At 39.5% G+C, this 26159-nt stretch overlaps 1 protein-coding gene across 1 annotated transcript; it reads left to right on the top strand.

Moving 5' to 3' along the window:
• Window positions 1-526: 526 nt before the first annotated feature.
• ATP1B3 (ATPase Na+/K+ transporting subunit beta 3) lies at window positions 527-26159 on the top strand. The gene is made up of 7 exons (XM_039556688.1): window positions 527-802; window positions 8368-8496; window positions 12873-12980; window positions 14489-14676; window positions 15411-15461; window positions 20537-20623; window positions 23828-26159. The coding sequence occupies exons 1-7, from the start codon at window positions 694-696 to the stop codon at window positions 23996-23998; spliced, it is 843 nt and encodes a 280-aa protein (XP_039412622.1). The 5' UTR covers window positions 527-693; the 3' UTR covers window positions 23999-26159.

Raw genomic sequence — 26159 nt, 5'->3', positions numbered from 1 at the left:
TTCAGGAGCGTGACAGCAAGAGAGCTTTTGAGCCCTGATGCATCAGGAGTCACATTACCAACAGCCCTTCTAGAGCATCGTGACACGTTTGTGTTCTGTCACCTGGTGTTTTAGGCTGGTGCTGGCTCACGGACGGAGTGCCGAGACGGAGGTTACACTTGCGAGCCTTTCTGTCCCCTGGCACTTCTCTAAGATGCGTTGTGCATCAGGACCCGCCCCGCCGTGCAGCATCCCCAGCGCCGCACCGGCCCGGCACATGGCGGGGTCACGGATGCCCGGAGGCGGGCTGGGAGGGGCCCGGCGGGGTCGAGGAGCGGTGCCGGTCCGTGCCCGCCGGTGGGGCCGTGCGGGCCCCGCGCTCTGCCCGCGCTCGGCTCCGCCCCGCTCCGCCAGGCCGGGCCGCGTGCCCCCGCGCGCCTCCGCGGCAGGGCGGTGCTGGCCGGCAGGGGGCGCGCGCGGCGGCCGGGGACCGGCTGTGGGCGGAGCGCTGCGGGGCCCGCCCTGCGCGGGGGCGGGCAGAGGGAAGGAGGGCGGGATTGGGGAAGGTCTCGGCGGGCCCGGCCCCCGCCCGCTCTCCCGCCGGGCGCCGCGGCCGCAGTTACTTAGCGGTTGGGAGCGGGCGCTGGTTGCGGCTTTCTGTGCCGGGGAGGCTCTGCCGCCGGGGTGCGCGACGCAGCCGCTCCTTGCCTCGCCATGTCTAAGGAAACGAAGAAGCCCTTCCGCCAGAGCATGGCCGAGTGGCGTCAGTTCATCTACAATCCCAACAGCGGCGAGTTCCTGGGGCGCACGGCGAAGAGCTGGGGTAAGGGCTGCCGCGGGGGACAAGGGCGGGGCGAGCCGCCGGAGAAACCGAGGGGTGGCGGGGAACGGGGCCGAGCGCGAGAGGTGGGGGCGCGGGGGCGGGATGCGGGAGGGCCCCCCGCGGGGAAGAGGGGACGGGCTGGAGGGCCCCCCGCGGGGATGAGGGGACGGGATGCGGGAGGGTCTCCGGGGGCATGCGGGGGCAGCGCGCGCCAGGTGAGGCGGCCCGCGCGGCCGCGGCGGCGCACGCGCCCCGGTGCCCGTTACAACTGCTGGTCTAAAAATAGCTCCGTTCGTGACAGCAGGGGCGCGGGTCGGGGGAAAGGGGAGTTCCCGGGGTGCGTCCCGAGCTGACTCAGCGCCCGCCCCGCAACCGGTACGGGCCCGCGGGCTCCTTTCCCGCCCGCTCTGCCGGGGGCGCCGCGGGGGCGCCGCGGTGCGGTCGTGACGGGCTTCCGCCGCGAGGTGCGGGGCGGCCCCGCCCGCGGCATCACCCGCACCGTCCGCAGCCTGCGCGTGCCGGGGCAGCTCCCCCACTCCAGCCGTTCCCGACGCCACCCCCCCCGCTTCTCCCCCCCCGCCCCGTGTTCCAGCGGCGCAGGGAATCCAGAATGAATGAGCGCGAATTGCCTTTGTACTTGTAGCTGCAGGTCGGGGAGGGAGAGCAAAGGAAAATCCCCAACACCCCCCACCCCCCCCCCCTCCATCCCCCCCAGAGCCCCAGTTCCAGAAAGTGATCGTTGTGTGTGGTTGTGCGTCATTGTGCTAAATTTGTTCCAGCGTAGGGCTTCTGGGCCTTTTATTTTCTTAAAGGAAGCTTTAAATGAAGGCTCTCCAGTAAAGCCTGTGAAGGCAGTGTTTGTTTTCCTGTTTTCAGGTAGTCCTCCTATCACTTTCCTCTGAGCTGGAAAGCATGTTATCGTAATGCGGTTGCTTCCAATAAAAATATTTGGATTTTCCGAGTGTGTTTTCTCATATTAAACAGTTGTACAAATGCTTAATATTAGGATGTTTCTTCAGCCCTCATGGGACATATTTACTGACTTCAGAAAATGCTGCGTCTCCTCCCAAAACTTGGATGTAGTTGGAATACTTAATAGTTGTGCTTGCAAAACCAACAAGAATCTCAGCGTGGTGTAAAGGAACAGGCCAATACATCCTTGGCCTTGACGCGATCTCAATGAATACTGATGTTGAAATAGTGAGGAGGAGCTTTAAGTGGACTGTGCATGGGGTGTACTTTCTCTGCCGTGCCAGTGTCTCCTGTCTGTCAGGAGAGGGCCCGAGCTCTGACAGGAGTTCCCCTCCATTCAGATGGAAATAAGAGCTTGCAGCTACTCTGCCAGTTGAATAGCAAAGGATAGGAAATTTCCACTATGCTGTTGTCTAGTGATCTTTCTGTACAGGCAGGTTTCCTCAAGTGCGTGGGCTGGGTGTGTGGATTGCAGAAGTCTGGCTGTGTCATGAGTCTGAGCAGCACAGACTGTAGATATGTTAGAAATAGCTTGCAAGGTTTTTTTTAAAAAAAAGGTGAAGATAAAACCATCTCCTCTGTTTAAACCTATCTAGTAGGATAAGTCACTTAGGATGTTACTAGTCCGTGTTAGACCAAGGCCAACAACATTTGAAATTGAGATTAATTAGTTGGTGACTGAGTTTCTACAGCTGTTGATAAAAGATTCTTTTGAGAAAGTATCTGTAGACATTTTGAATAATATTACTTTGTGTAGGTAAGTCAAGTAATTTTACTTCATTAAGAAATTTTATTTAGTAGTTTAGGTGATTGGCATGTGGTTACTGCTATATACCATTTCCTCAGCCTGGACATTAGGAAGTGAATGTTCAGTAACACCATAAATTTTCAGTGTATTTTTTCATCAATATTTGTTTGTTTTGGCAATCCATAATTAACATACCGTGCTTATTTAATTTAATCATTGTCTGACTGATTTGGGGCATGGTGTGTGGTTTTTTGTTTGGTTTTACTTTTTAATGCCAGGTCACTAATTGGGTGGCTCTGTTGGCACAGGAGAATATGCAGGGTTTGGTCTCCTGCTCTTACTGTAGAGGTGAGGTGTGAGCTTAGAGCTCTCTCACCTACTACTGTTCCTTCCCTGTTGCTGGTCTCTCAGCTGAAAGGCGAGGGAGGACGTTGGAGAGGACAGCTCTGGTTGCTAGTCTGCTGGGTTGTCGTGTCCCCAAGGGCAGCACCATGAGAATTCAGCTGGCTCTGATTCTTCTGTGCGTATTTCTCTTGTCTCAAGACAGCTTCCTCACAGAAATAAGACACAAGCAGTAGAGAAACTGTTAAATAATTATTCACAGTATGTGCGTGTTTTGCCCTAGTCTGACACAGTCCCGGGGGTTTATGTAAATTGCAACAGCAAGGCAGCAATTCTCTGTGTATCCCAGGGCTATGGCGTTGGAGTACTCCTCTATCTGCCATTTCCACATCAGGACTTGTGAAAAGATCAAACACAAGCGGCTCCTATACTCATTTGTCATGAGGCTGCATTTTAGAGTTTGATAAAGAATTGCCTTTTACAGCTTGGTGAAAACCCTGTAATATGTCTCCTCCTGTGGAAAAAAATTAGAGACTTTCGCTTAATTGTTTTGCAGGCTTGTGGGGTACTTCAGTTTGAATCTTTCACAACTTGATATCCAAACCTACACACACTCCCCCCCAAACTCTTCTATTTTTAATTATTTGGCATAATCATTTCTTGTATTAAAGAGACAAAATACTGGGAAAAACTCCTGACTGGAGGCTGTGGTGTTGTCAGCAGCAAGGCATGAGGGGATGCCGATAGTCCTTGAAGAGGTGATGGGAAGGAGGGTGGGTCCTGGGGTACACCCAACTTTTAATCGGGTAGAGCAGAGAAAGGAGGATTCGGCAGGCTGCTGGGTGGGGCCTTCCCGCAAGCAGAAAGATCAGCATCTGTCTCTGCCTGTAATGGCAAGGTGCTGTGTCTGCCTAGAGTTAGAGCAAGAATGGAGTGAGATCATCATGAAAGTCCTGTAATGAGATGCTCACTGCACACTCAGTGCACTGTCTTACAAGATAGTTAATTCTTTTAATACAAAGTTACAGGAAAATAATTTGTACCCAAAAAAAGGGCAGTATAGACTGTAGCAGTACTTTGTCTCTCGTCACACTAGATGTCATGTCAAGTGTATTTAAGTCTTTCCGTAAAGCTGTGTTGTGTCAGGGTGTTTGAGGCAGAGGTGGCATTGTCTTGAAGTACATAGAAGTTTGGACCTACTGAATTTTCTTTTGAATGCTTAGTTGTATCCTTTGGTGCTCAGATGTGTTTGTAATTACAAACAAACAAAAACCCCACCAACAAAACCCAACACGTTATTTTTAGGAGAGCTTTCCACCATGTCAATGGAATTACACTCTTGTTGGCTGCCATAACAAAGGATCCAGCTTTTCTTCTTTTTTTTGTCTTCACTCAGTTCCTGGTTGAACATACAGTGCTGTCAGAGTTTTAACTGCTTTTCTGACGTGGTTATTCTGTCTTCTTTATTGGTGTTTTCAGAGGGATTTATTGACATTTAGCTTTCTTCATGAGTAGTGTAATATTAAACATTCTGGCATCACTGTCTTCCACTGCAGTAGAGTATTTTATTTTCCTTGGTATAGATCACGCTGAAAAAAGGCATCTTGTCTTGTTACAGGTATCAGTACGCTCTAGTAGTACATTGGGGAGGGTGTTCTAAATGCTTAATCATGACATTAGACACTGGCTTTTGTGACTCTTTGCAAGTGTTGCATTTGACAGTTTTTATTGTCTCCTGAGGTGTAGCCATGTTCTTTGTGGAGCCCTGGCTTATTGTGACATAAAATGTGACATGGGACTGAGGTTATATTTCTTCCAAGACTTTCTCTTCCTCCCTCTGGTGTCATCCAGATCTGGAAAACAATAATTCTTGAGCGTGCAAGAAGTAAGGTTGAAACATGATTAGTGATTATTTCATGTGTATAGTTATGTTAGCCTAAAGTAAGGAAGTCCGTCTGTGGGTGGACTAAAACTCCTTGATTTTCCTGGCACTGGTAGTAGTCAGTAGGAATATGGGTGGGTGTTTAAATCCCACTCATTAAAGGTGTAGGATAATCACGCAGGTGGTACGATCAATGCAGCATGGAATCCAACAAACTATAAAAACAGCATTTCATTTTTATTGTTGCAGGTAATGTTGAATAATTGCTCCCCTGTTTGTGGGAGTGTTTATATTGATACCTGTATGTAGCAACTATGCATTACATACAGGTAGAGCCAGTCTGGTTTATGCCAGAGTGACAAGCTTTTTATTGCTTTTGCCATGTAAAGTTTGGAAAACTTGTATTCTTCATGGAAATGATGGCCCGGTATGTGATATCTTGCATTCACCAGAGTCAGAAATTCTAATTTTCATAGTGGACAAGTGTTTTGATTCCTGCAAATGAATTCCAGCTAATGACAATATCAACATGTTGGTTCAGAAATTGCAGTTTTCCAGATTTGACTTGCTTGTTGATGTGGTTAGGATATGAAGAAGTGTTTTTGGTACTGTGATGCCCTGCAAAAAGAAAAACAAACCAAAACAACTAGGTAAATTGTAGCAAAATTTTGGGTTTGAGTTTTTCTTGTTCTATAGTTTTGGTGTACAAGATGTTCTACAACAATTGAATTGGGTTGCATGTTAGATGTGGAAGCTGTACTTTGCTTGGAGGAAATATGGAGGATAGCTTTTCACTGTTACTTGGGTGCATCTTGTTTCCTGACGAGAAACCCAGTGTTATGTGAAGTTATTTTGGCAGAGTTTCTTGACAGGTTATGGCTTGCTCCCTGTGATTAGCTAAGGATAATTAGTACAAATAGGCTCACAAAGAGCAGCTTACTCAGTTTGGGGCTGTTGGAAGTTGCAGAGGGGATTTTTGTTGGTTTTTTTTCCCCTCCTTTTAATGTGGCAAAGTAGCGTAAATGGGTCAGTTTAGTGGTCAGCATTCTGCAGTGCATTTACAAGCTATATTAAAACAAAGATTAAAAATAATCTGTGTGTGAGCACGCATGTGCTTTGCTGGGCTGGGGGAGGCTAGCAGAACTTCAGGGCTGTGAATAGAAACAGCCTTTCCAGCCACGTTCCTGCTGCATCTCCCCAGTGGTTGGGATGCTGCTGGGAGGGACTGGGGAAGATGCTGTTGGCACTGCAGTCTCCACCACAGGGTTGCGATGACTGTATTACCCCTGTACTGGTGCTCCCTAAAGGGCATGAGAGCTCCCCAGTTCTGCTCTGCTGCTGCCCTTGGTGGGGAAGGGGCTCCAGCCCTGCCAGCCCCACTGGAGTGAAGGGCTGTGGAGGAGGGTAGGACACTAATGACCCAATGGGGGAGAGCTGCCCCTTCTGGGACCTGCTCTTCAGGGTCAGCTCTGAGACCAGGAATACTGGTGATGGGGTAGTGTTGGCCCAAAGTGGGACTGTTCTTAGGGCCTTGTCTGATTAGCACTGCACACCACTGTGCTCTTATTGCCTGTGTTATGCTCATCAGTTTGTTCTTTTCTCAATGAAGTTTAGCATATTGTTTTAGAAGTTCAAATACAAGTGTATTCTGAAATAATTTCCCTGATTTTCTTGCTTTTACACTACTTGCCACAGTAGCTGCTTGTCTTGTCTTACATGTCAAATTCTTCTGCTCCGTTGGGACTGTTTGGTGACTGTCTTGGTCACTTGATGAAAAGTGTACTTTCTAGACAGTTTGATGAAAGTGTATCCAATAGCTGATTAACTTGTATGGATCAAAATAGGAGCTGACCAGGCGTTTTGTAAGGGAGCTTTTTTGTTTGGTTGGTTTTGTAATACCCGGAATACATTGGATATTAATCAGAGGATCCTTGTTCTGCTTTGAATTAAGTTAATGCAATTATAAGCTTGTAGGTAAAACAAATTGCTGCTGTGCCAAGTACAGATGCAACTTTTATAATGGCTTTCGTTGACTAGTATTTCTACTATTAGTTTTCATGTTTTCTTTTTAGCAGCTAAATAGCTTCTAAATAACCTTAGCAATCATTTACAATAGATGTCCAGCTGTCTTGTTCATTATAGAGTAATCTTGTTTGTGTTTACATGCTTTGCTACTTCTAATCGCTTCATAGAATCTTACATCTTGGTGGTTTCAAGTGTATTTTAAATATCTGATCACTTTCAGATTATTGCAGATTGGTAGGTAACTTCCTCAACATGTGAAATTGAAAACTAAAATCAAACCAAAAATCCGCTAACATTCAGTTGGTTGCTGTCAAGAACTTTACTTACAGTAAAGAATTTGGAAACCACGTCATTATTTTAATGGATGTACACAGAATTCTTTTGGGAGAAGTAAAACGGGTACTTCGATTTTTAGCAGTCACGGGTTTCTGGGGACCATACTACCCTAGAGACTATTTCAGTGCAAAGTGCAAACATGGTTTCTGGGACAGGAGCCAGGGCTTAGGCTTCCTTCTGTCGTGTCCAGTGGACAGTGCACAGCACTGGGGTGCAGTTGTGTTTGCTTTTGCTCTTTCCTTTTCTGTGAAAGGTTAAAAAATTCTGCACTTGATTCTCTCACGTAATCAAGTGTCAGTGGTAGGATGTTGCATGATCGTTTTGGTGTGCTTTTCGTCATACCCGAGTTAGATCTCTGGCTTTCAATAGCATCCTTACAGCTAGAATATCCAATAAAAATTGAATTTGTGTCAACATTTGGTTATGTTTTTGAATTACAAAGGTTTTAATGATGGCTCTCAGTCCAAGCATCCAATCTCCTCAGTACTTTTAATAGCTGACATTCTTTTTTGACAAAGTCTCTGCATGTGTCCTCAAGTCTCAGTCTTAAAACAGAATCCCACACACTTTTTTAGGTGGATATTGAATGTTCAGTTAGCAAAACAAGTTGAAGCTGGTAACAGCTGTGTAATTGGTGAATTCAGTGGGGTTGCTGGATCGCCAAGGTAGATTGGTAAAACAGGTGTGTGTGTTAGGTTGGATAAGTCTGAGGAGAAGGCTTGGTTTGTTTTCAAAAGAATGTGGCAGAAAGCATTTTCACCTTGAGAAGTATCTTGTAACAGGACATATGTGAAGGACTGCTCTGTGTGGTGTTCCCTCAAATATCAACTATGTTATTAAAGCGCCAATTGCTTCCTCCCTGGTCTGGATCCAGTGTAATAATTTTATCTTTTCCCTCAGTTCTTTCATCTTCCCAACAACCAGATACAAAGCTAAAATTCCTGTAAACAAGTAAAACTTTATTTTTTTTCTAATGCACTGCTTAATCATCTTTGCCAGCTTTCCTGTATAGCCGAAAGAGTGGTTTTTAATGCTTCTCTTTTAAAAATAGAGATGCCAAAATGCCCTATAAGCTTTAAGAATCAGAAAGTATTAAGAAAACCTTTTTGTATGCACGATTGTGCACTGTGCATTACATATGTATGCTAGAGGTGTATTTATGACTACAAACATTGTATTGCTAATTTCTCATTTTGATTTTCAAAATAGGTAATGGAATTAGATGAAATGAAAATAGTAATTTTAGCTTTTTCTTTGCAGGATTGATCTTGCTATTCTATCTGGTATTCTATGGCTTCCTAGCAGCACTCTTCACGTTCACAATGTGGGTTATGCTTCAGACACTGAGCAGTGATATACCGAAATATCGTGACCGGATTTCTAGTCCAGGTAACGCTGTATTTATTTTTTCATAAACTTCTGTCTGGTTTAAGAACTGGGTTTTGTTTGAGAACTTGTTTGAAGTATGAACTACTTGTGGGAAACCGTGATCATTATTCAGTTACTTGGAGGTTGCAAAGGTAAAACTTGGTGTGAGGCTAGTTATATATGTTTATAGCATAATTTCAGGCAGTACATTTTTGTGTGTATGTACTAACTTTAGCTGTTTTTTCCTCTAAGCTCCTGTCAGTTGAATTTGTCATGTCGACCACAATTTTGCCTGCAGATCTATACAACATGCTGATGTCGAAGTGCATTTATAATTTAATTGAATTGCTTTAAGGATACTCTAAACCAGTTCTCTTGGATGAGATGGAAGGCCACCTTGATTAGTGTTTGATACTTTGCAGAAGGTACAGGAAGGCTGTACTATGGGTGTGATCTGCTCAAGAGCATGTAAGGACTGTGGGACAGAGGCCTTTGCAGAGTTTTTATAACAGTATTAGGTAGTTTCCAACTGACATGGAATGTCTGTGGATTTCAGGGATTGTTTACCTGTTATGTAGGGATCCACTAGAGAGAGGGTCCTGTTTTATGATGAAGTGAAGTCCATGTAACACGTAGCTGCCACTAAAAGTGGTATCTTGCTTCCTGTAACTATTGCTTCCTTTGTGTACTGCCCACCCATCCCACTGTTGGCTGCTTTAAGGAACTATATGTTAAAAAAAACCAACCTGTGCAAGTAAGAATGAGTAATAAAGTGGTTGTCTTCCACAATATAATAATTCGGTGGAAGTGAGACAGCATTATTTTTTAAAACACTTTTTCCTTTTGTTGAACGCAAAGCTCTTAAAATTGAGCATCATCTTGCAGCTGTTTCCTCTCTTAAGATGGTACAGTAATCTTTGTGTGAGCAAGTTGCAGTGGGGCCAGTGTGATGAACGTCTCTGGATTCTGAACAGAATTCTTTTTGGTATAGTGTTCTGGCCTGCTCTAATAAGTGTCATATATTTCCTTTTGTTGAACGCAAAGCTCTTAAAATTGAGCATCATCTTGCAGCTGTTTCCTCTCTTAAGATGGTACAGTAATCTTTGTGTGAGCAAGTTGCAGTGGGGCCAGTGTGATGAACGTCTCTGGATTCTGAACAGAATTCTTTTTGGTATAGTGTTCTGGCCTGCTCTAATAAGTGTCATATTGTAAGGGATTTTGAGGATATGTGCTGGTTTTTTCAATCTAAGAATGGGCTAGATGCTGAAAAATATAAATAAGAAAAAAAAAAGAGAAGAAAAATAAATGAGGAGAAAAAAGGTGGCTTAGTTGACCATTTCTCCCCATTTCCATTGTGTCTGTTGTGGAAGTCAAAAGTGTCATAGTGGATGGATCTGTGGGTAACTGTGGCTTAATGCTAGGCTACTAGGCTACTACTTAATGCTAGTGACATTTCTTCTCTCTTGCAGTTCAGGGTATTAATTTTCCTTGGCTCTGAAATAAGTCATAAGGGATGCTTGTTTTTAAAAGTATGTATGCCACAATTAGTTTTTAATTGAAGAATTCCTGTAACATTTCTGAATTAAATCTCTTTATTAACCATGTCTTTAGTAACTCATACATTAATCAGATTGCTTGTTTCTGTTTTAATGTTTCTCCTTAACTCTGTCGTTTTTCATTTGCAGTGAGACATGTAATGTTGCTGGCTGTAAACTTAAATTCTTTAAAAAAAAAAAAATCTACACACAAAACCTGGATGCCGTAGGTCAGAGGTTCTGCTCTTATGTTAAACATACTTGGAAATCTCATAATTGATTTATTTTATAATTGATATTTGACTTTGTACACTGGGGTATAATAGTATAAATCAAATCCAGATGATTTTAAAACCTTTTTTTTAAAATCCCTCCTGGAATGGTAATATAATGTAATCTCTTTTACAATCCTAGATGTGATCCTATGCTGAGGCTGTTAATTCTGTTCCGCTAGAAGAGCTCAAATCCTGCATCTCTCACAGTCTATGCATTGGTCCTTCAAATAGCTTTTTTCTGTAGAATTTACACCATAGTTTTTAGGCAGACTGTAATCCACTGGAAGTGGAGCAGTCCTCTCCTTGTAGGATGTTTCTGACATTCCCCTGAAGCACTAAATCTTAATTATTTTTTCATTCACATGATTTTTTCATTCACTGATGACTAATTAAGTTATTTTGTCATATTCCCTTTGAAAAATACAATTTAAGTCTTCCATTTACATTATAATTCTGTAGATAATAATCTCGTATCCTCTAAAAGTTCTTAATGTGTAAAACCCCTTCAGTAATTTTTCAGCCCTACTACTAATTACGTTTTATTTTGCTGAATCCAAGTTCAGTGTGAAGGCCAGAAAATGACTGTAATGGTGCAAAGTAATCTGCAGTCAAAATAGTATTTGTAGTTTTATATGGACTGTCAGTCATTAAGGCCTTTACTTCTGGCTTCCATGGAAATAATTTAACTGCTGTTATTGCAAAAAAGAGGATTTATGATTTATTGGGAATCCTACAAAAGACCTAGGATAAAAACCATTAAATTACATCTGGGGGTTTTTTAAAAGCTAAAAGATGTTTGTCTCTGATGAATTTCTAGTATAGATCTTTATTACTTGCGAGTTGCAAGTAGCAAGTATTTGTAAATAATTTTTGCCTTTGGATGAGAAGCTTGGCCATTTCTGTAGGCAAATCCTTAATAGGCCTGGGCTACTTAACTACACTTTTGATATGCTTTCAAAACCTTACTGTGGTGGTAAACTACAGTAACCTAACTTTATCTTCCCATTGCAGTCTTACTTTCTTAAATTTTTTTTTTTTTTAATATAAAGGCCTGGTTTGAATATTTTTTTGAGATTTTTGTTTTCTGCCTTAAATTTAATTCATTTGGGAATCTAGTTTTAATTGGTTTTGCCAGAGGATAGGAAAACTACATGGCATCCTAAGGTGATACAATCAGTTGCTGTGTAATTGGAGCTTCTTCCTTTATGCCAAATTTGACTTTGATCAAACAATTTTAATATTCTAACTTAGAAGAAAATGAATCTGATAAAATATAGGTTGGGTTTGGGATTTTTTGTATTTGTTTGGTTTTGGTTTGTTTGTTTTTTTTTTCTTTCGTGGAACTGCAATGTCCGTTCTCAGCTGTACTGAAGAGACAGATGCATGGATGCTCACCTGTTAATCACAACTGCAGCATTTTTATCTGTGCTAATTATTTATATTAAATAAGAGTTGCCTTAAGGTAGTGCGAATAAAACAATCAGTTATACACCCTTTTTTGAACAGATTTAATCTCTGCTGCAATATCTGGTGGTGTAGTGCTGTTTCATCTGCTACTGAAGCTGTGATGAGTAATAGAAGCATCAGGTACCTGTGTTAGTGACAGCTCCCGGTGGCACAGGCTGTGTGTATTAGTGTGCCTTTTGCTTTTACCTGCTCCAGAGAAATCTCTTAAGATTGAACTCTGCACCTTTCTGGGCCGTATGCTGGGAAGCAGGGGCAGTTCAGCTCTCAAGAGGGCCCTACTCCATGTGTGCCTTGTCCATCCTTCAGCTGAGGCTGGATTCAGCTTTTGGTGATCCATGTCCTCATACCTCCTGCAGCTCTGGCTCCTGGCTGTGGGTGGTTCCTGCCCCAGTGCTCCCAGCCAGCAGCCAAAAGGAGCTGGAGTTCCCACAGGGAATGCTGGTGCTGTGGGGGCCAGGAGGCAGCTCTGGAGCATTCATGGTCCCCAGGCCTGGCTGAGCTGTGCCCCTGTGGCTGTGTGAAGTGTCTTGCATTCTCCATGGAACAGGTGGCACCTAAACTTTGTTTGAGGAGTTGGAGAAGAAGACTGAAAACTAACTTGACTTACCTGTTTCGAGTGGGGTAACTTTCAAGCCAGCTTTATGCATAATCAAATTTTTAAAAATATTTTTTCTGTTTCTATGAAAATAGTACAATCATAGCTTCATTCTGTATTGCCTAAAGCTTTGACCCATTGCTTGAACTGAAGGTTTTCTGGGTGTGCTTTTGGGTATTTTTTCAATTACTTTTTAAGCTTAATTTACTGAGTGTGGAAAGTGGATCAGTAAAAATCTTTGATTGAAAGTGATTAATTTGCTGATTTTGCTTTTCCTAATCGCTTGGGTTTGGTTTGTGAATTGCAGTTATACACTGGGTTAGATTTAAATGTTAATTAATGTAATGCTGATTTTGATAACTGGCTTCAAACACAAAGTACCTTCCAGTACTGTGGAATATAGGGGTAACATTAATGTTTCTTTACAGATAGACATTTTCCAATTTATGGATATTTGAGGTGGGGTTAGAGTGGTGTAGGAAAGATAAGTTGCTTAGTTCCTAACTAGAACTTTTTATTTTTAAGGACTTATGATTTCACCAAAGCCAGACACTGCATTGGAATTTTACTTTAACAAGAGTGACAGCCAATCGTATTCAGAATATGTTGCTACACTTCAAAACTTCCTTGAATGTAAGTAAGTTACTTACAATTGCCCAAGTAATTTAGGAGTCTTAATCTTGAGTGCATTATTTTATTTCTTGCTTGTAGTTACTGATTGCTAATGGAGACTAATTCAAGTTCAGGGTTACTGTAGATATGTGTGTTATAAAAGTCTGTATGTTACAGAAAAAGGTAATATAATGCCTGTATTGGACAGGAAGCCTGAGCATGAGGAATATTGCAGTACACAATGGAGAGTTTTGGGTGATGTGGTTATTTAAATACTGTAAGATGTAGCAGTTGCATATGCCAAAAGAATTAAATGTAAAATAACATAGGTTTTGTATTTGGAGACAATGTTTATCAAGACTTATCTTAGTCTTAATCTAAATGATTTGGTGACTGAGAATACTTCAGTCAGGAGAACTTGAGTGTCTCTTCGAAAAATTAGGCACACAAAGATTAAATTAATTGCATTTTATTGATTTTTCACTCTGATACACAGTATTTACAGGCAGAAATATTAAAACATTGAATTTAGAACATGGACAAAAGGTAACAGGATAAGTCTGAAGGATGGCAAAATCACTAGTTTGTCATATTTTATTTATGTGCCTGTATGTACACTTATTCTAATAATATGGAAATCAATTGAAAATATTAGTAAGTTTAACCCCTCAAAAGTTGTAAGTCAGAATGAAGAAGGTGCTGTGAAATCTCACCTGTGTGCATGAGTTGCTTTGTTACAGCAATACTTGAATCTCTCCATATTCATAGTTTTGGTGCCTACTAAAAGCTTCTATGAGTAGGCTTTTCTTTCAGAGCTCTGCCAAGGGTTCCTGGGAGGAATGCTGCATTTCATGACTACCTGCCTCTCCTGCAGGAGAGGGTCTTACATCGAGGATGAACTTCCCTTTCTCCATTTTACCTTTTTAGCGGGGAGCTGGGGTGTAAGGGAGGGGAAGAAACTACAAAGTATCTTAAATGGGAATAGTTTAGCATTTATGACAGTGTGATCTGTGCACATCAGAAACACAAGAAAGTGAGAAACAACTTGGGATGTTATTATAAGATAAATTATACTACCTGATATAAATGTAGAAGCAATTTAATATTAGTTATTGAAATACTTTTAAGTTTTCCTGTGTATTTGTAAAAGAAACATATGCAAAGGGAAAACTGGTTGAGTTCCCAGGTAAAAACTCGATTGTTTATATTTTAATACATTATTATCTTAGAATATATAGTTAGTTTATGTGCAGGAATTAATGAAGTTGTGATTATTGTTCCAATTTAAAAAGCAGGAAAGTATTAATTCTTCTGTAATACTCTTATTTTTTCATTCAAGTACACTGCTACTTCTCTATAGGCTTTGAAAAAGTGTTAAGATGGATGTAAGAGACATAGTGCTCTGAAAATACTTCTTTGAGAAAACTACTAGGGAAATAACACTATAATTATTTATGTAGGCATATGCAGGTTTTGGCTACTTATATGCTTTATATACCGTTGATTTACAAGCTATTTCTGTTTCATAGCATATAATGATTCAAAGCAGTCCCAAAACATAGACTGTACACGGGGAAAGATCTTTGATCAGAATGATGCTGCTGTTAAAAAGGCTTGTCGATTTAACCTCTCTGAGCTTGGACAATGCTCTGGGAAGGAAGATACAAATTTTGGCTATTCTAGAGGAACTCCCTGTGTGCTTGTGAAAATGAACAGAGTAAGTGCCTACTTGTTTTTAAATTCTTGGTACAAGTGCTTCAAACTACTGCTGTATGAAGAAATGACTGTGGAAAGGACTGACATATGTGTTCAGTTTGCTTCTCAAGATATCTGCATTTCTAGAACAGTGTAATTTACTGAAACATTGAGCAATTTCAGAGAGTAATATGAAGTGACCTTTTTGAGCATTCTAATACTTACAGGTATTGGCTTTGACTGCATGCATCAAAATATCTGAATCCTGTTTTCAGAAGTGCATTGTTCTTAGCTTTTGCTTACTGTTCTGTGAAACAGATTCTAGACCACTCTGCAAAGTGTGTTTTACTTCATGTCTGTGTTCTAGAACTCTTAACTAGAATGTAATGCATTCTGTAACTCCTAAACTATGAAAGGTGATGAAAACTCTACTAAGTATTTGACTTCTCAGTGATGTTATGTGTTACTTGAATTGCTAACTGGTTTGAGCCATTGAAGTTACATGCTAAATGTAACATAAGAAAGCAGTACTTTCTGTGACTACTGTAACTATTTTGAGTTGACCTGAGTAAACTATTTAACTTAACAATACTTTAAATCTTAGTTCTAATTTAAAATTATGTTTAGATAAAAATGACACTGAATAGATTTATTCCCTGTATGAACTCATATTTAGTGAGGGAAAAGTTCAGATTCAGCCTGTAAAACTGGAAAGGGGAAAAAGGTCTGTAAATATTTTAACTTTGTCTCTTTTAGGTAATTGGATTAAAGCCTGAAGGAGAGCCACATATACAGTGTACCCCTAAGGTCAGTTCAGGATGTAAGAAATAAATGTGTTTTTTATTTTCCTTGTGATTAGGATGAATAATGAAGTAGTTTATTTCACTCTCTTCCCTTCTTCTTAGAGACTTTGTATTTTTGTTTGTTTTTTTCATCTTACTGTATGTCTAATTTAGTTTTAGTGTCTTTTAATTTCTTCTGTGTACTTACAGAAGTTTTTTGGTTGTTCTTTCATCTTCAGATGTGTTTGAGCTACCTGACTTGGTTTAGAGCTGAGGAAAATGCATACATGTGTATTTGTGGTCTTGTTTGTTTATTTATTGTGAGTTATATTTTGTTTTCCCATTTCATAACCTATATTTTTATTTTTTCTCCATGCTGCAAGTGCACCTTAGACAATTTTATAAATGATGGGTAAGAAAACTGCGTGTGGAAACTAATGTTACCGCTCAAATAAAAGTTGCCTTCAAATCAAGTATAAACTACTTATAATAAGAGCTAATCTTTGCATATTTGTTATGTACCAATGGATTTACACAGAATGTTTTATTGCAATTATAATAATTACTTTGACTTATGGGTGTTTTTCCTAGACTGCTTGGGGAGCAGTGAAACCGTTGGTAAGTTTGCGGCTTGAGCAAGGGGCAGAGTCCTGGCTTTTAGCTTCTGGTCACTGATAAAAGTGTAGGCTGGGAAACATCAGCAGTTAATGAGACAAACACTTCTAAGGGTTTCTGCCTTCATCCTAGATACCTGTGGTAGGCATAGATTTTAATACTTGATTTTTGTGGAGTCTTTGAAAGTCTTGATCTCTCCATGACAGTCCATTGCAAGCAAAGGTGATTTCTCCTTTTACTTGAGATTACTTACTTGAATTACTTACTTGAGATTACTTACTTGAATTCTTTGCTTCCATTCACAAAAACCCACATTGTTCTCTTGAATAGAATAAAGCAATTAAGCTCCTTCTACTTCTACTAGTACTTTTTTTTCTTTGATGTATCTACTTCAATTTTTTTTTTTTTCCAATGTGATATCCCAAACTGGGCTGAAGTTTGCCTCTAGCTGAGATATTGTTAATGATAGCATTTCTCCCCTTATGAACACACTGGAAGCAGGGTGAATTTGCTGTTTGTAATACATTGAGTCTGTATTTTCATTGTTTTACTATTTAAATCCTCCCTCTGGTTATTTCCCAGTCTGTATCTGTAGATGTAATTTCTCAAAGTTCACAGCTTTGAATTTCATATGGCTATTTTTGGCCCCTCCTCTGTCGTTTTTTGTGATCATTTTAAAGGGATCAAATTCTCTCAAGTGTTTTGCACTTCTTAGCTTGGTGCCATCAATGAATGAACTTGGGTTTGCATCTCAAGTCCTTATTGAAACACTGAATAGGGTCCAGGGCAATCATCATCATTTCCACCAGAAATGCCTTGTGATGTGTTGAGAACAAGTGATATATAAAATATTGATGGTAAGGCTGTTTTATGATTGTATTTCTTCACCTTTCTTCTATGGATGCTCTATGAGACAGTAGTAAAAACTATACTAAGCAGATGATACCCTCTTAACAGGTTTCACAAGCAAAAGAGTTAAGTTTGATAACAACTTGGTTGATCATGGTGGGGTTTTTTGCTATTTTTTTACGGTGGAAATAAATTGTGTGTTTTCTTGCATCCTTTTTCTATAAGTACAAAGTTCTGCTACCATATACAGTTAGCATTTTTCTGATCTACACAAGTGTGATGGGTTTGAATTTTAAAATTATTAATCTTATTAGTTCTTTAGTGACTTCCAGGGACGTATTTGTCAGGCTTTGCTACTTTGAATGCATCTTTTTTATCTCTACTAGCCTATTGTAACCCTAGCTCATAATGATTTACTTGCTTAGGAAAGCTTAGAATTCCAATTAGAATTCATCCTGTAGCTTAGGAAAGCTTAGAATTTACTTGCTTAAGAAAGCTTAGAATACCAGTTAGAATTCATCCTGTAGATTTACTGTTTACTGATTTTTATTTTGCTTTCATCTCTGTTTTTAAGTATTTCTTACAATTAAGAGTCACAGAGTGGATAAGGTTGGAAGGGACCACAGTGGTCATCTGGTCCCACCTCCCTGCTCAAGCAGGGTTATCCTAGAGCCCATGGCACAAGGTTGTGTCCAGACAGTTCTGGAATATCTCCAGTGAGGTAGACTCCACGCACTCTCTGGGCAACCTGTTCCAGTGCCCAGTCACTGCACAGAAAAAAGGTTCTTCCTCATGTCCAGATGGAACTTCTGTGCATCAATCCTACATATACTGAGAGCGATTTGGGGAAGTGTGTGCCTGGACTTAACGCCATCTGACTTTTAAATGGTATTTTTGCTTTTACAAGTCTCTCAAATACAAAATTAAGTTAGTAGCTTTTGTCTGCACATCCTGCCAGTCTTGGCCACCTGAAGCATCATTTAAGTTTTTCAGTGTGGAGTTTATGTTCTTCAGGCATTCTCCTGTAAGGTGATTCTTCTTTCTTCTCTCTGCACTTCTTCTGTGTTTTTTTTTTTTAAATTGAAAAATTTTAGATGGGTGATTTCAGTCAGAACACTTATACCTGGGGATGCTTCCCCCTCTGCCCTGATGTAGTTGAAGCTGTCATCACTGTAATTTCTGTAGATCAGGGAAGTGAGTGTTTGCAGTGTCAGACACTCCTTACAACTGGTTCTTTCTCCTGCACCCTGGAGGAGCTAATCTGCTGTAGTCTTGAGAATCTCCACAAAGAGAAACAAACCAACAAAAGATTCTGTCTCCAAGAAGTTTGAAGATCAGCATTTTAGGTCTTTAGTTTGGGGCCAGAGTTGTGCAGTTTCATACGTGCTAGAACATCTTGCAGCAGTATTCCTTTCAAGTTAAAACAACCTTTACTGAAAATTGGTAGATTTGATTTTTTTTTTTTTATTTTCAACTAGAGAAAAGAAAAAAAGCCATAATTCCAAACCACATATTTTTCTACTGTTTAATGACCATCTTGACTTTGTGTTAGGTATCACTTTCTAGTTGACAAGAATGAAGAATGGCTGTATGAATGACACTATGTGCCTTGCTTTTGTCAACATACTCAGGATCTGAGTTAACTTGCTTTTTGTGACAGAAGTCTCTGTTGTTTAACAGTTTCTACTAATGGACACTGCTCTTTATCTTCTCCATTTCTTCTCAAGCGCCTATAGAGCATTCCTGCCCAAATTCTTTCCTTGGGTCTTTGTATATTATTTCAACATATGGTAAATTCTTCTTTCTAAACTACAGTTTTAATAAAGACCCAGTTAGTGAGGTGTAAGTCTCTGTCAGTGCAGTTTTGGGGACATGCCTGCCCAGCTAAGTTGTCAGATTTTTAGCTTTGCTGACTGTCAGCAGCTCTTTGTGGAAACTAAATGATAAGCAGAAAAAGTGACACTCACTAATGGACTGATTCTTGAAGTTCTTCAGCAAATGCAGCTTGTTTAGGTGTTTTTTGGTTTGCTTTTATTTAATTGTGTAGGGACATTAATTAGGATTGTTTATTCAAGAAAATCTGCAACCCCCCCAGCTGTTGCATTAGACAGGCAGCTGCATGCCTTAGAACCTCCCTGCTATTGCACTGGTAGCCTAATGCATATATTTGTATAGTCATGACTGCATGCATGCCTTGTATTAAGCTGCTCCAGAAAGCACTACTCTATTTACCTTGCCTATGTTATTCCATATGCTGATTATTTAACCTTTATTTCAGCAACATATTTGAGAAGGGAGTATTTTCAGCTGCATGAGCTTTAAATAAAATAAAGAATAATGCTGAAAATCAACATATTCCTGCTTAATAGTTATATTTGCAAGCTCAAGGTCCAAAATACTTAATAAACATATATTGAAGAATTCCAATCATTTAGACTGCAAAGGAATGAGAATGTGGCCATATCCTAAAAAAAAATTTATGTTCTTTTGAGGAGGTGAAAAGAAGGTAGCCTTGAGCTGTGGCTTGTTCTTAAATATGTTTTGATCTTACTGCAATTGTCTCCTGAACTTTGTAGGGTATCTGTTTAAAATTATAGCTGTTGAATATGGTAATAGAGAAAAAACAATGAACCTTGCTAATACACTTTGAACTTGTGAATTACATGGAACAAGCAGTGAATGTTCTGAACTTACATTTAACATTTTGGGGGGTTGTTTTAATGACATTTCCCTTGGTTATGGTAATATATTTAATTTATTACAGAAAGTCACATTAGATGTGGGCATTTCCTAGTGGTTTGAATTTCCAGTAGTTTGATATTCTGCCAGGATATAGAGTCTTGAAGAATATTGTATATAGGGAGAGGTGTTCATATATTGCTTTACTGATAGCCTGTGTGTGGACAGCTCAGTCATATATACATATTTTGTATATTTTATGTATTGAGTGACTCCTAATTCAGAAATAGGCTGCAGCTTTATAGGTAGCTGCTACTTATTCCAGGATTTGGGGTTGCAGGGGCCAGTTGAGTGATATGGCCTGCATCTGTATATATCGCTCCTCTGAGGTGGTGATGACACACCTCCAGCAACATCACCATTTTAAACTTGAGTTTCTTCTTAGGTGGCCTGTATTTGAAGGATGGAGGGCACCTAATGTTAGGAGTAACACTATTGCAGAGAGGTGTCTGTGGTTCTCTGTGAAGGCTTGTATCATTGCAAGCTTGAGAGGCTTAAAAACCTGGCTTTAAACAGCACATGGTTCACCAAAATGCACAGGCTTGCTTGGGGATACTTGGGATTTTAGTTGTATATGGAGGGGTTTGGGTTGTTGAATTACTCATTACAATGAATATACTCTTCCCCCTTCCTCATTTCTTTGACTCATAAGTATGAAGGCAAGCTGTCTTTGACTTTATTGCTAATTTATGTGATACTGATAATCCTTACTGCAGCAGATGTGTGCAGCATGTGACTGCCAAAAGAAATCTGTTCTGAATTATTCTATGAGTTTGTAGGTCAGTTGCCCTTTTTTACGTATCTTGCACTTTATCATTGGGTTATAGTTTTAGTTTTGGGTTCATTTTTATGCAAGCAAATGTTAACTTCTACTTTTGTTGCTGTCTCCAATTATAGGAAGAAGGCATGGTTCAGATAAATTATTTTCCTCCTAATGGCGCGATGGACTTGATGTACTTCCCATACTATGGGAAAAGCTTGCATGTAAGTATCCCTTAATGATGGTCTTCACTTTGTCAGTGTTTTGTTTCTGTGTGTATTTACAGTTGCTAGTAGCAGATTAATTCTGAAGTTTGAACTTTGTAATGAGGTACTGCTAAGGAATATTGCACATGCAGACGTTTCACAGCTCTCTAGACTGGAAACGTGCTTTGGCAGACATGAACAAACTGGGCATTGTCCTAATGAAGGAGTGGCTGTATACCAGCAGTCTTGAGAGTGGCTGCTCTTTTTTCCTCACTGAAATCTTTTGGAGTCTTTTTGAATGCAGGGAAAGGCAGGAAAAGTAAACTGGGTCTTTATATTACAATACACTTTCCAATAGCTCCTTGGTGTTTCTGTATAGGATATTAAGTTTGTAAGTCCTTATGGTGTTGATTATATTTCTTTGTGGCTCTGCATGTTGTGTTTTCTGTTTGGCCCGTTTTATGAAGAAGGACTTCAAGGTAGCAGATAGGTTTAGGGTTTTTTTAAATTATTGTTGTAAAAACCCTAAACTCACTACTTTATGAACACAGAATACATAGAATTAAACTCCAGTTTCTTTTGAAACTTGAATTTAATTAATTTTTATATTTTCTTGCATCAGTTTGTGCTCACTGTATGCAGAAAATCTGTACCTTCTGTAAAATATAAAATTATATTGCCTCATACTGACAAGGTTATTTAGTCTAACAAACACTGTTTACCACTGAAGATAAAGGTACTTTTTAAAGCATAAATCTATTAGATCCATAGTGTACTATGGTGGGTGGTTGTAATTTCACCAAAGTGATTTTTGTATTAAATTACTCCTTTGTCAGTTATTTTTCCAGTGTAGCCTGTACTTGCAGCAGTTTCATAACCTTTTTTATCTTCCCATGGCTTTTACTAATGAGGAAGGAGTTTCTTTTCCTTCAACATTTGCTTTCATGTTACTTAGAGGTAGATCTGTATTTTCCATTTTGTTGCCATCTTGTGAATTGGTACCCCATCTATTCACTTAGATATGCAAACTAGAGGGGAGATTGCCTGTGCTTCCAACAGCTGGAGTCAGTACAGACTCTATCCTATTCTTGGAATTAAAGAATGGGGAAGGAGAGCACTGCTTCCCTAAGAAATGCAAAATACAGCATCTGTGAACCTTGACATGTCAAGATCCAGTCTGTACCAAGGACAGGATGAAGAACTTTACTAACAAAATTCCCATCTTGCTGCAATACTGATGGAAAATGAAAGATTATGAAAATACAGTAATGAAGACAGGCAAAACACAGGGCTATTCCTTGCTTGAATTAGGTGATTAAGAACAATCTTTTTTTAATTCTTTTTTTTCCCCACCCAGTTTGTGGTTCATTGTCCTTTTGTGTTCACTTTGTCCTGTGGAATGGAGGCTATGGTGTAGGGATTCTTGCTTATGTGAAGGCCTAATTATTGTAACATTAGCATACTGAGAAAAACAAGAGGCAGTAAGAAGAGTTTTGAGAAGTTTTTGACTAGGTCTCAAGGGTCTGGATTGATTTCTTGGCTGTGCAACGGATTTTTTATATCAGTGTGGAACTGTTAAATTATTCTGTAGAGGAGTTAAGATTTGAATAAACTTCCTTCTCTTGTTCAGGTAGGAGCCAGAAAAGTACTAATATCTACAATTTTGTGGTCCGGGATGGTTATTTGTCTTTTGCTGCTTGGTACAATGAGCCCAACTCTCTGACCTTGGAGAATGTTCCCTTTTTTAGATGATCTGACATAGTTAATGGGGATGCTGCCTCTCTTCCCTCCTCCTCCAAATTTTATACTGAGTAAAAGTCTATTCTGGTATCATCTCTTTTCAAAAACATCATAGAAATTTGCGTACCCCTTTGGAAAAACCTTGATGGTGAGACGACTTCTCTCCCTGAGGAAACATGGGAATTTTAGTTCTGATTTTAGAAAACTCGAGGTGTGTTATCACCATTACAACTGGAAAGTTTTTGAGGGAGCCTTGCCTAGCTGCATTTCCTCCCTCCCAGTCTGAAGTTTATTGGGAGCACAGGAAAATTTCTGATGTGATAAAACCACTATCCAATGAAAGCAGTTGCTTCAATCTATTTCTTACTAGTACTTCACATTAAAGATTTTAGCACATCTACTTCCATCACATCATTCTTTTAAATGAGACTTTCGAGTCTTATGTAGTGCGTTCTTTGCTGGAGAAGACAGCCTAAAAACAACAGAAATGTATTAAAGTGTCTTCTAAGTTAATGAGGTGGGAAAAAATCTTAACACAAAATTTTGTTCAGTTAAAACTTAAGGTTTATACTTACATAATACTGTAGTGTTGTATTTAGTCCACCGATGTACATGAAAATACCTGGAAAATAATTTTGCTTAATCAGCAGTCAACAGTACTGACCTAAAAATATTAATAAATTATGGAAATACTTAATGAATGTTGCATAAAATGCTGCCTTAACGGTGTATAATAAGTTCCTATTTAATTCACAGGCACTTTACAAGAGAATGAAAGTTGTCCTTATTGAATTGGATGTGAGGTACAATATTGGGTTGACAAAAGAAAAGAATTGATTCTGCTCTCATTCTTAAATTTTAATTTTTCTTATAGTCACCAATTCTAATTTCTCCACTAAATGTGACTGATCAGGAAGGATACTGTCAGGATGTTCAAGGAAAGGTTTCTGTGTAAAGCTGTTAAACACGTAACACCTTTCAGAATGGTTTGTTGCTGAACAAGTAAATGGGATAGGGAAGAAGGGAAGCTGGTTTATTAGTATTTGTTGAGTCATGCTTTTGGACAAAAAACCCCACTGTAAACCCTGCTAAAAAAGTTAGATTCTGTAGCAGATTACACCCACCCTGCCAAACCAAACCCAAAACAAGCAGAAGGACAATAGAACAGGTTGGAAGACACTCATTTCTGAGGTTGTTTCATTGAAGGTTTCTAGAAAAATTTGACCTAATGTAATAGAAAGGGGTAAAGTCATATGAAGACACTGTCTGTGACTCAAATTATGTTGAATATGTTAAGAAATGGTATGAAGAACGTATTTCTTACCTGGAAAAAAAAAGTGTCTTACATGAGTCAGATTGGGCTTTGAAAAGTTGGGTTCTTAATTAGCTGTTTTTCTTAACTGTTCTGATAGATTACATGTTAATTTAATGCTAACTTACTCTGGTCTCTCAAATATTTTTCCCCATCTTTCTGTTTACTAGGCTCACTATTTACAGCCTCTAGTGGCTGTTCAACTAGTAATTACCGCCAACAGTACCAAAGAAGAAATAGCAATTGAGTGTAAGATCCTGGGCTCACCTAATTTAAAAAATCAAGATGACCGTGACAAGTTTCTGGGACGAATTGCCTTCAAAGTCCAGATGTTTGAATAGCTGGAGTAAATACTCTCCACAAAGTAAATGTTGTGTTGTCTGTTTTGTATCAGCTGGACATGCCATTCTAGGATATGAGACCACCTTGAAGAATGTTAAGGTGGCTTATGGCGTTCAGGGTAGCATAATAATATGCTTCCAAATTGTATGTTTAAATTCTCTTAAAATAAACGCCTATCCTGCTTTTTGCCTGCCCCGTTGGAACAGTGTACAGACTATAGTTATGTCATAGGGACCTGTAAATAGCTGTTTTCAAACACATAATAATGGTGACCTTTGTCCTGTTCTAAAATGTGGTTTTATCCTCCAAGTGAGTGTCTCAAGCTTAATGTGCTGTGCTCTGTAAATATTGTATTGATTTAACACTGGTTTAACTGTCATATCTCAATGCTGACACAGTTAGAGGGATAAATAATAAATGGTACCTGATTGACCTAGTGATTTCTTTGTAAGAGTAAACACCTCCAACATAAATTGTGTGTATGGGAGTGGGTGGGTCAGTGGATGGATGGCTGTGTGGAGATGCCTTAAATTGTAGACTGGGTGGCATGGGAGAACTGAAGTGGATTTTAAGAGTTGGTATGGATATCTGAAAGTAAGTGCTCAACTAGTACTTTCTTGTGCTTGTCACTGTGCAAGTATTGTGTACATGTAATACTTGGTATAGAGTTTGGTGTTCTAGCTGAGGAATTGAACCTTTCTTTGTGTTGTTAATTGCTTGTAATATGTGGAGCACAAATAAAATCTATATAATATTTTAAAACTTTTTAGTTCAGAAATATCAATAGAAAACAATTTAAATAGTTTAGGATCCTGGTAAAAGTTGTACAACAGAGCTGCTTGAAAGAAGTGGCCTCACTATTGTGGGAATAGGCTTTGATTTTCCAATTTAAAAATTTCCAGAAGAACCTCTGTTTAAGAAAAAAAAAAAGAAAAAGAAAGGATTGTCTTGATTAAACATTCCTGTTTAATTTATATATCTGTTTTGTTGCATCATTTTAACATCTCACATCTTCATCTGCTCTTTCATCTTGAACTTTCTATGTATTTCATTATCATCTATTTAGAAAATTGGTGTCATCAACTGCTTTATAGAAATACCCTGTTGACTTGGGGTTAATTATTTTCAGTGTAACTTAAAAGAGCAGTTGCTAAAATGACTACAACGAGACTGGTTTACTTGTGACTGCTGCTCAGTTTGAACCAGGCTGAGCCATGCTCTTGGGCTATGACTTGGGCAGTTGAACTGACATGCAATTTATGTTACTCTTCCCCAAGATTTTTGTTTTGTTCTGTCTTGGGGCGGGGGGGGGGGGGGGGGGGGTGGTTTGAGCACATGGTTCACATTCTGATGTCTTCTCAATATTAAAGACCACAGCAAACCTGCATTTGTGTAAATACATGTATGTTGTGCTAGTTAGGCCCGAAGTTGTTACTTAACAACTTTTATACCTAATTATTACAGTGGTTTTTAATATTTTATTTAAACAAACTAAATGAAGGATTTCTAAAATTCAAGATCCAGTCTGAATGCCCTGCTTTAAGTTTGGGGCCAGTCTAAGCCACATTAGTGAAAAACAGCTGTGCAAGCCTACACTGATGCACAGTTGGAGGAAGCTGCTCTTAATGGGACTTGAACAGTGTCTTAAACCTCATTAAAAATAGATTTATATTGATCTCATACCATTCAGCATGCTTTTTGTTGTCTACAAAAGGAAGTTGTTGTTCTTACAATATGCAATGAATATTTTTGTAATAATGGCATGCATTAATACTGAATGAGATGTTCTTTCAAAATACTCCATTACTAATGTTTTAAATGATGCACTTTCAGAGCTGGGATACCTGGCTTCTTGAAGATATGACTAATTCCTTCTCTGTATTAATACTGCCTGAAAGTATTTTAATAGTTGTGAGGGACCTTAAGTGTAGATGTTGCATCTGACAATGAAAAGGATTAGCTTCATGTAAAAACTTCTCACATTTGTGTTCACTTAGGAATGGTAAGAAGTTCTGGAGAAACACTCAGTTTTCAAATGAGTTTGTTTTTTGCAACAATTATCTTTTGACTTATCTTGTCTGTAGACAGAGCATGAAATGGCAACTTTTCACCAGCACTTTTCAGACAGGTAAAACTCAATAAACTCCTCTTCTCTGTAGA

Source organism: Corvus cornix, chromosome 9 (genome assembly GCF_000738735.6).
Source record: "Corvus cornix cornix isolate S_Up_H32 chromosome 9, ASM73873v5, whole genome shotgun sequence".
Classification (NCBI taxonomy): domain Eukaryota; kingdom Metazoa; phylum Chordata; class Aves; order Passeriformes; family Corvidae; genus Corvus; species Corvus cornix.
The sequence above is the reverse complement of the archived record's forward strand: the minus strand, read 5'-3'. Positions and strand labels throughout refer to the sequence as shown.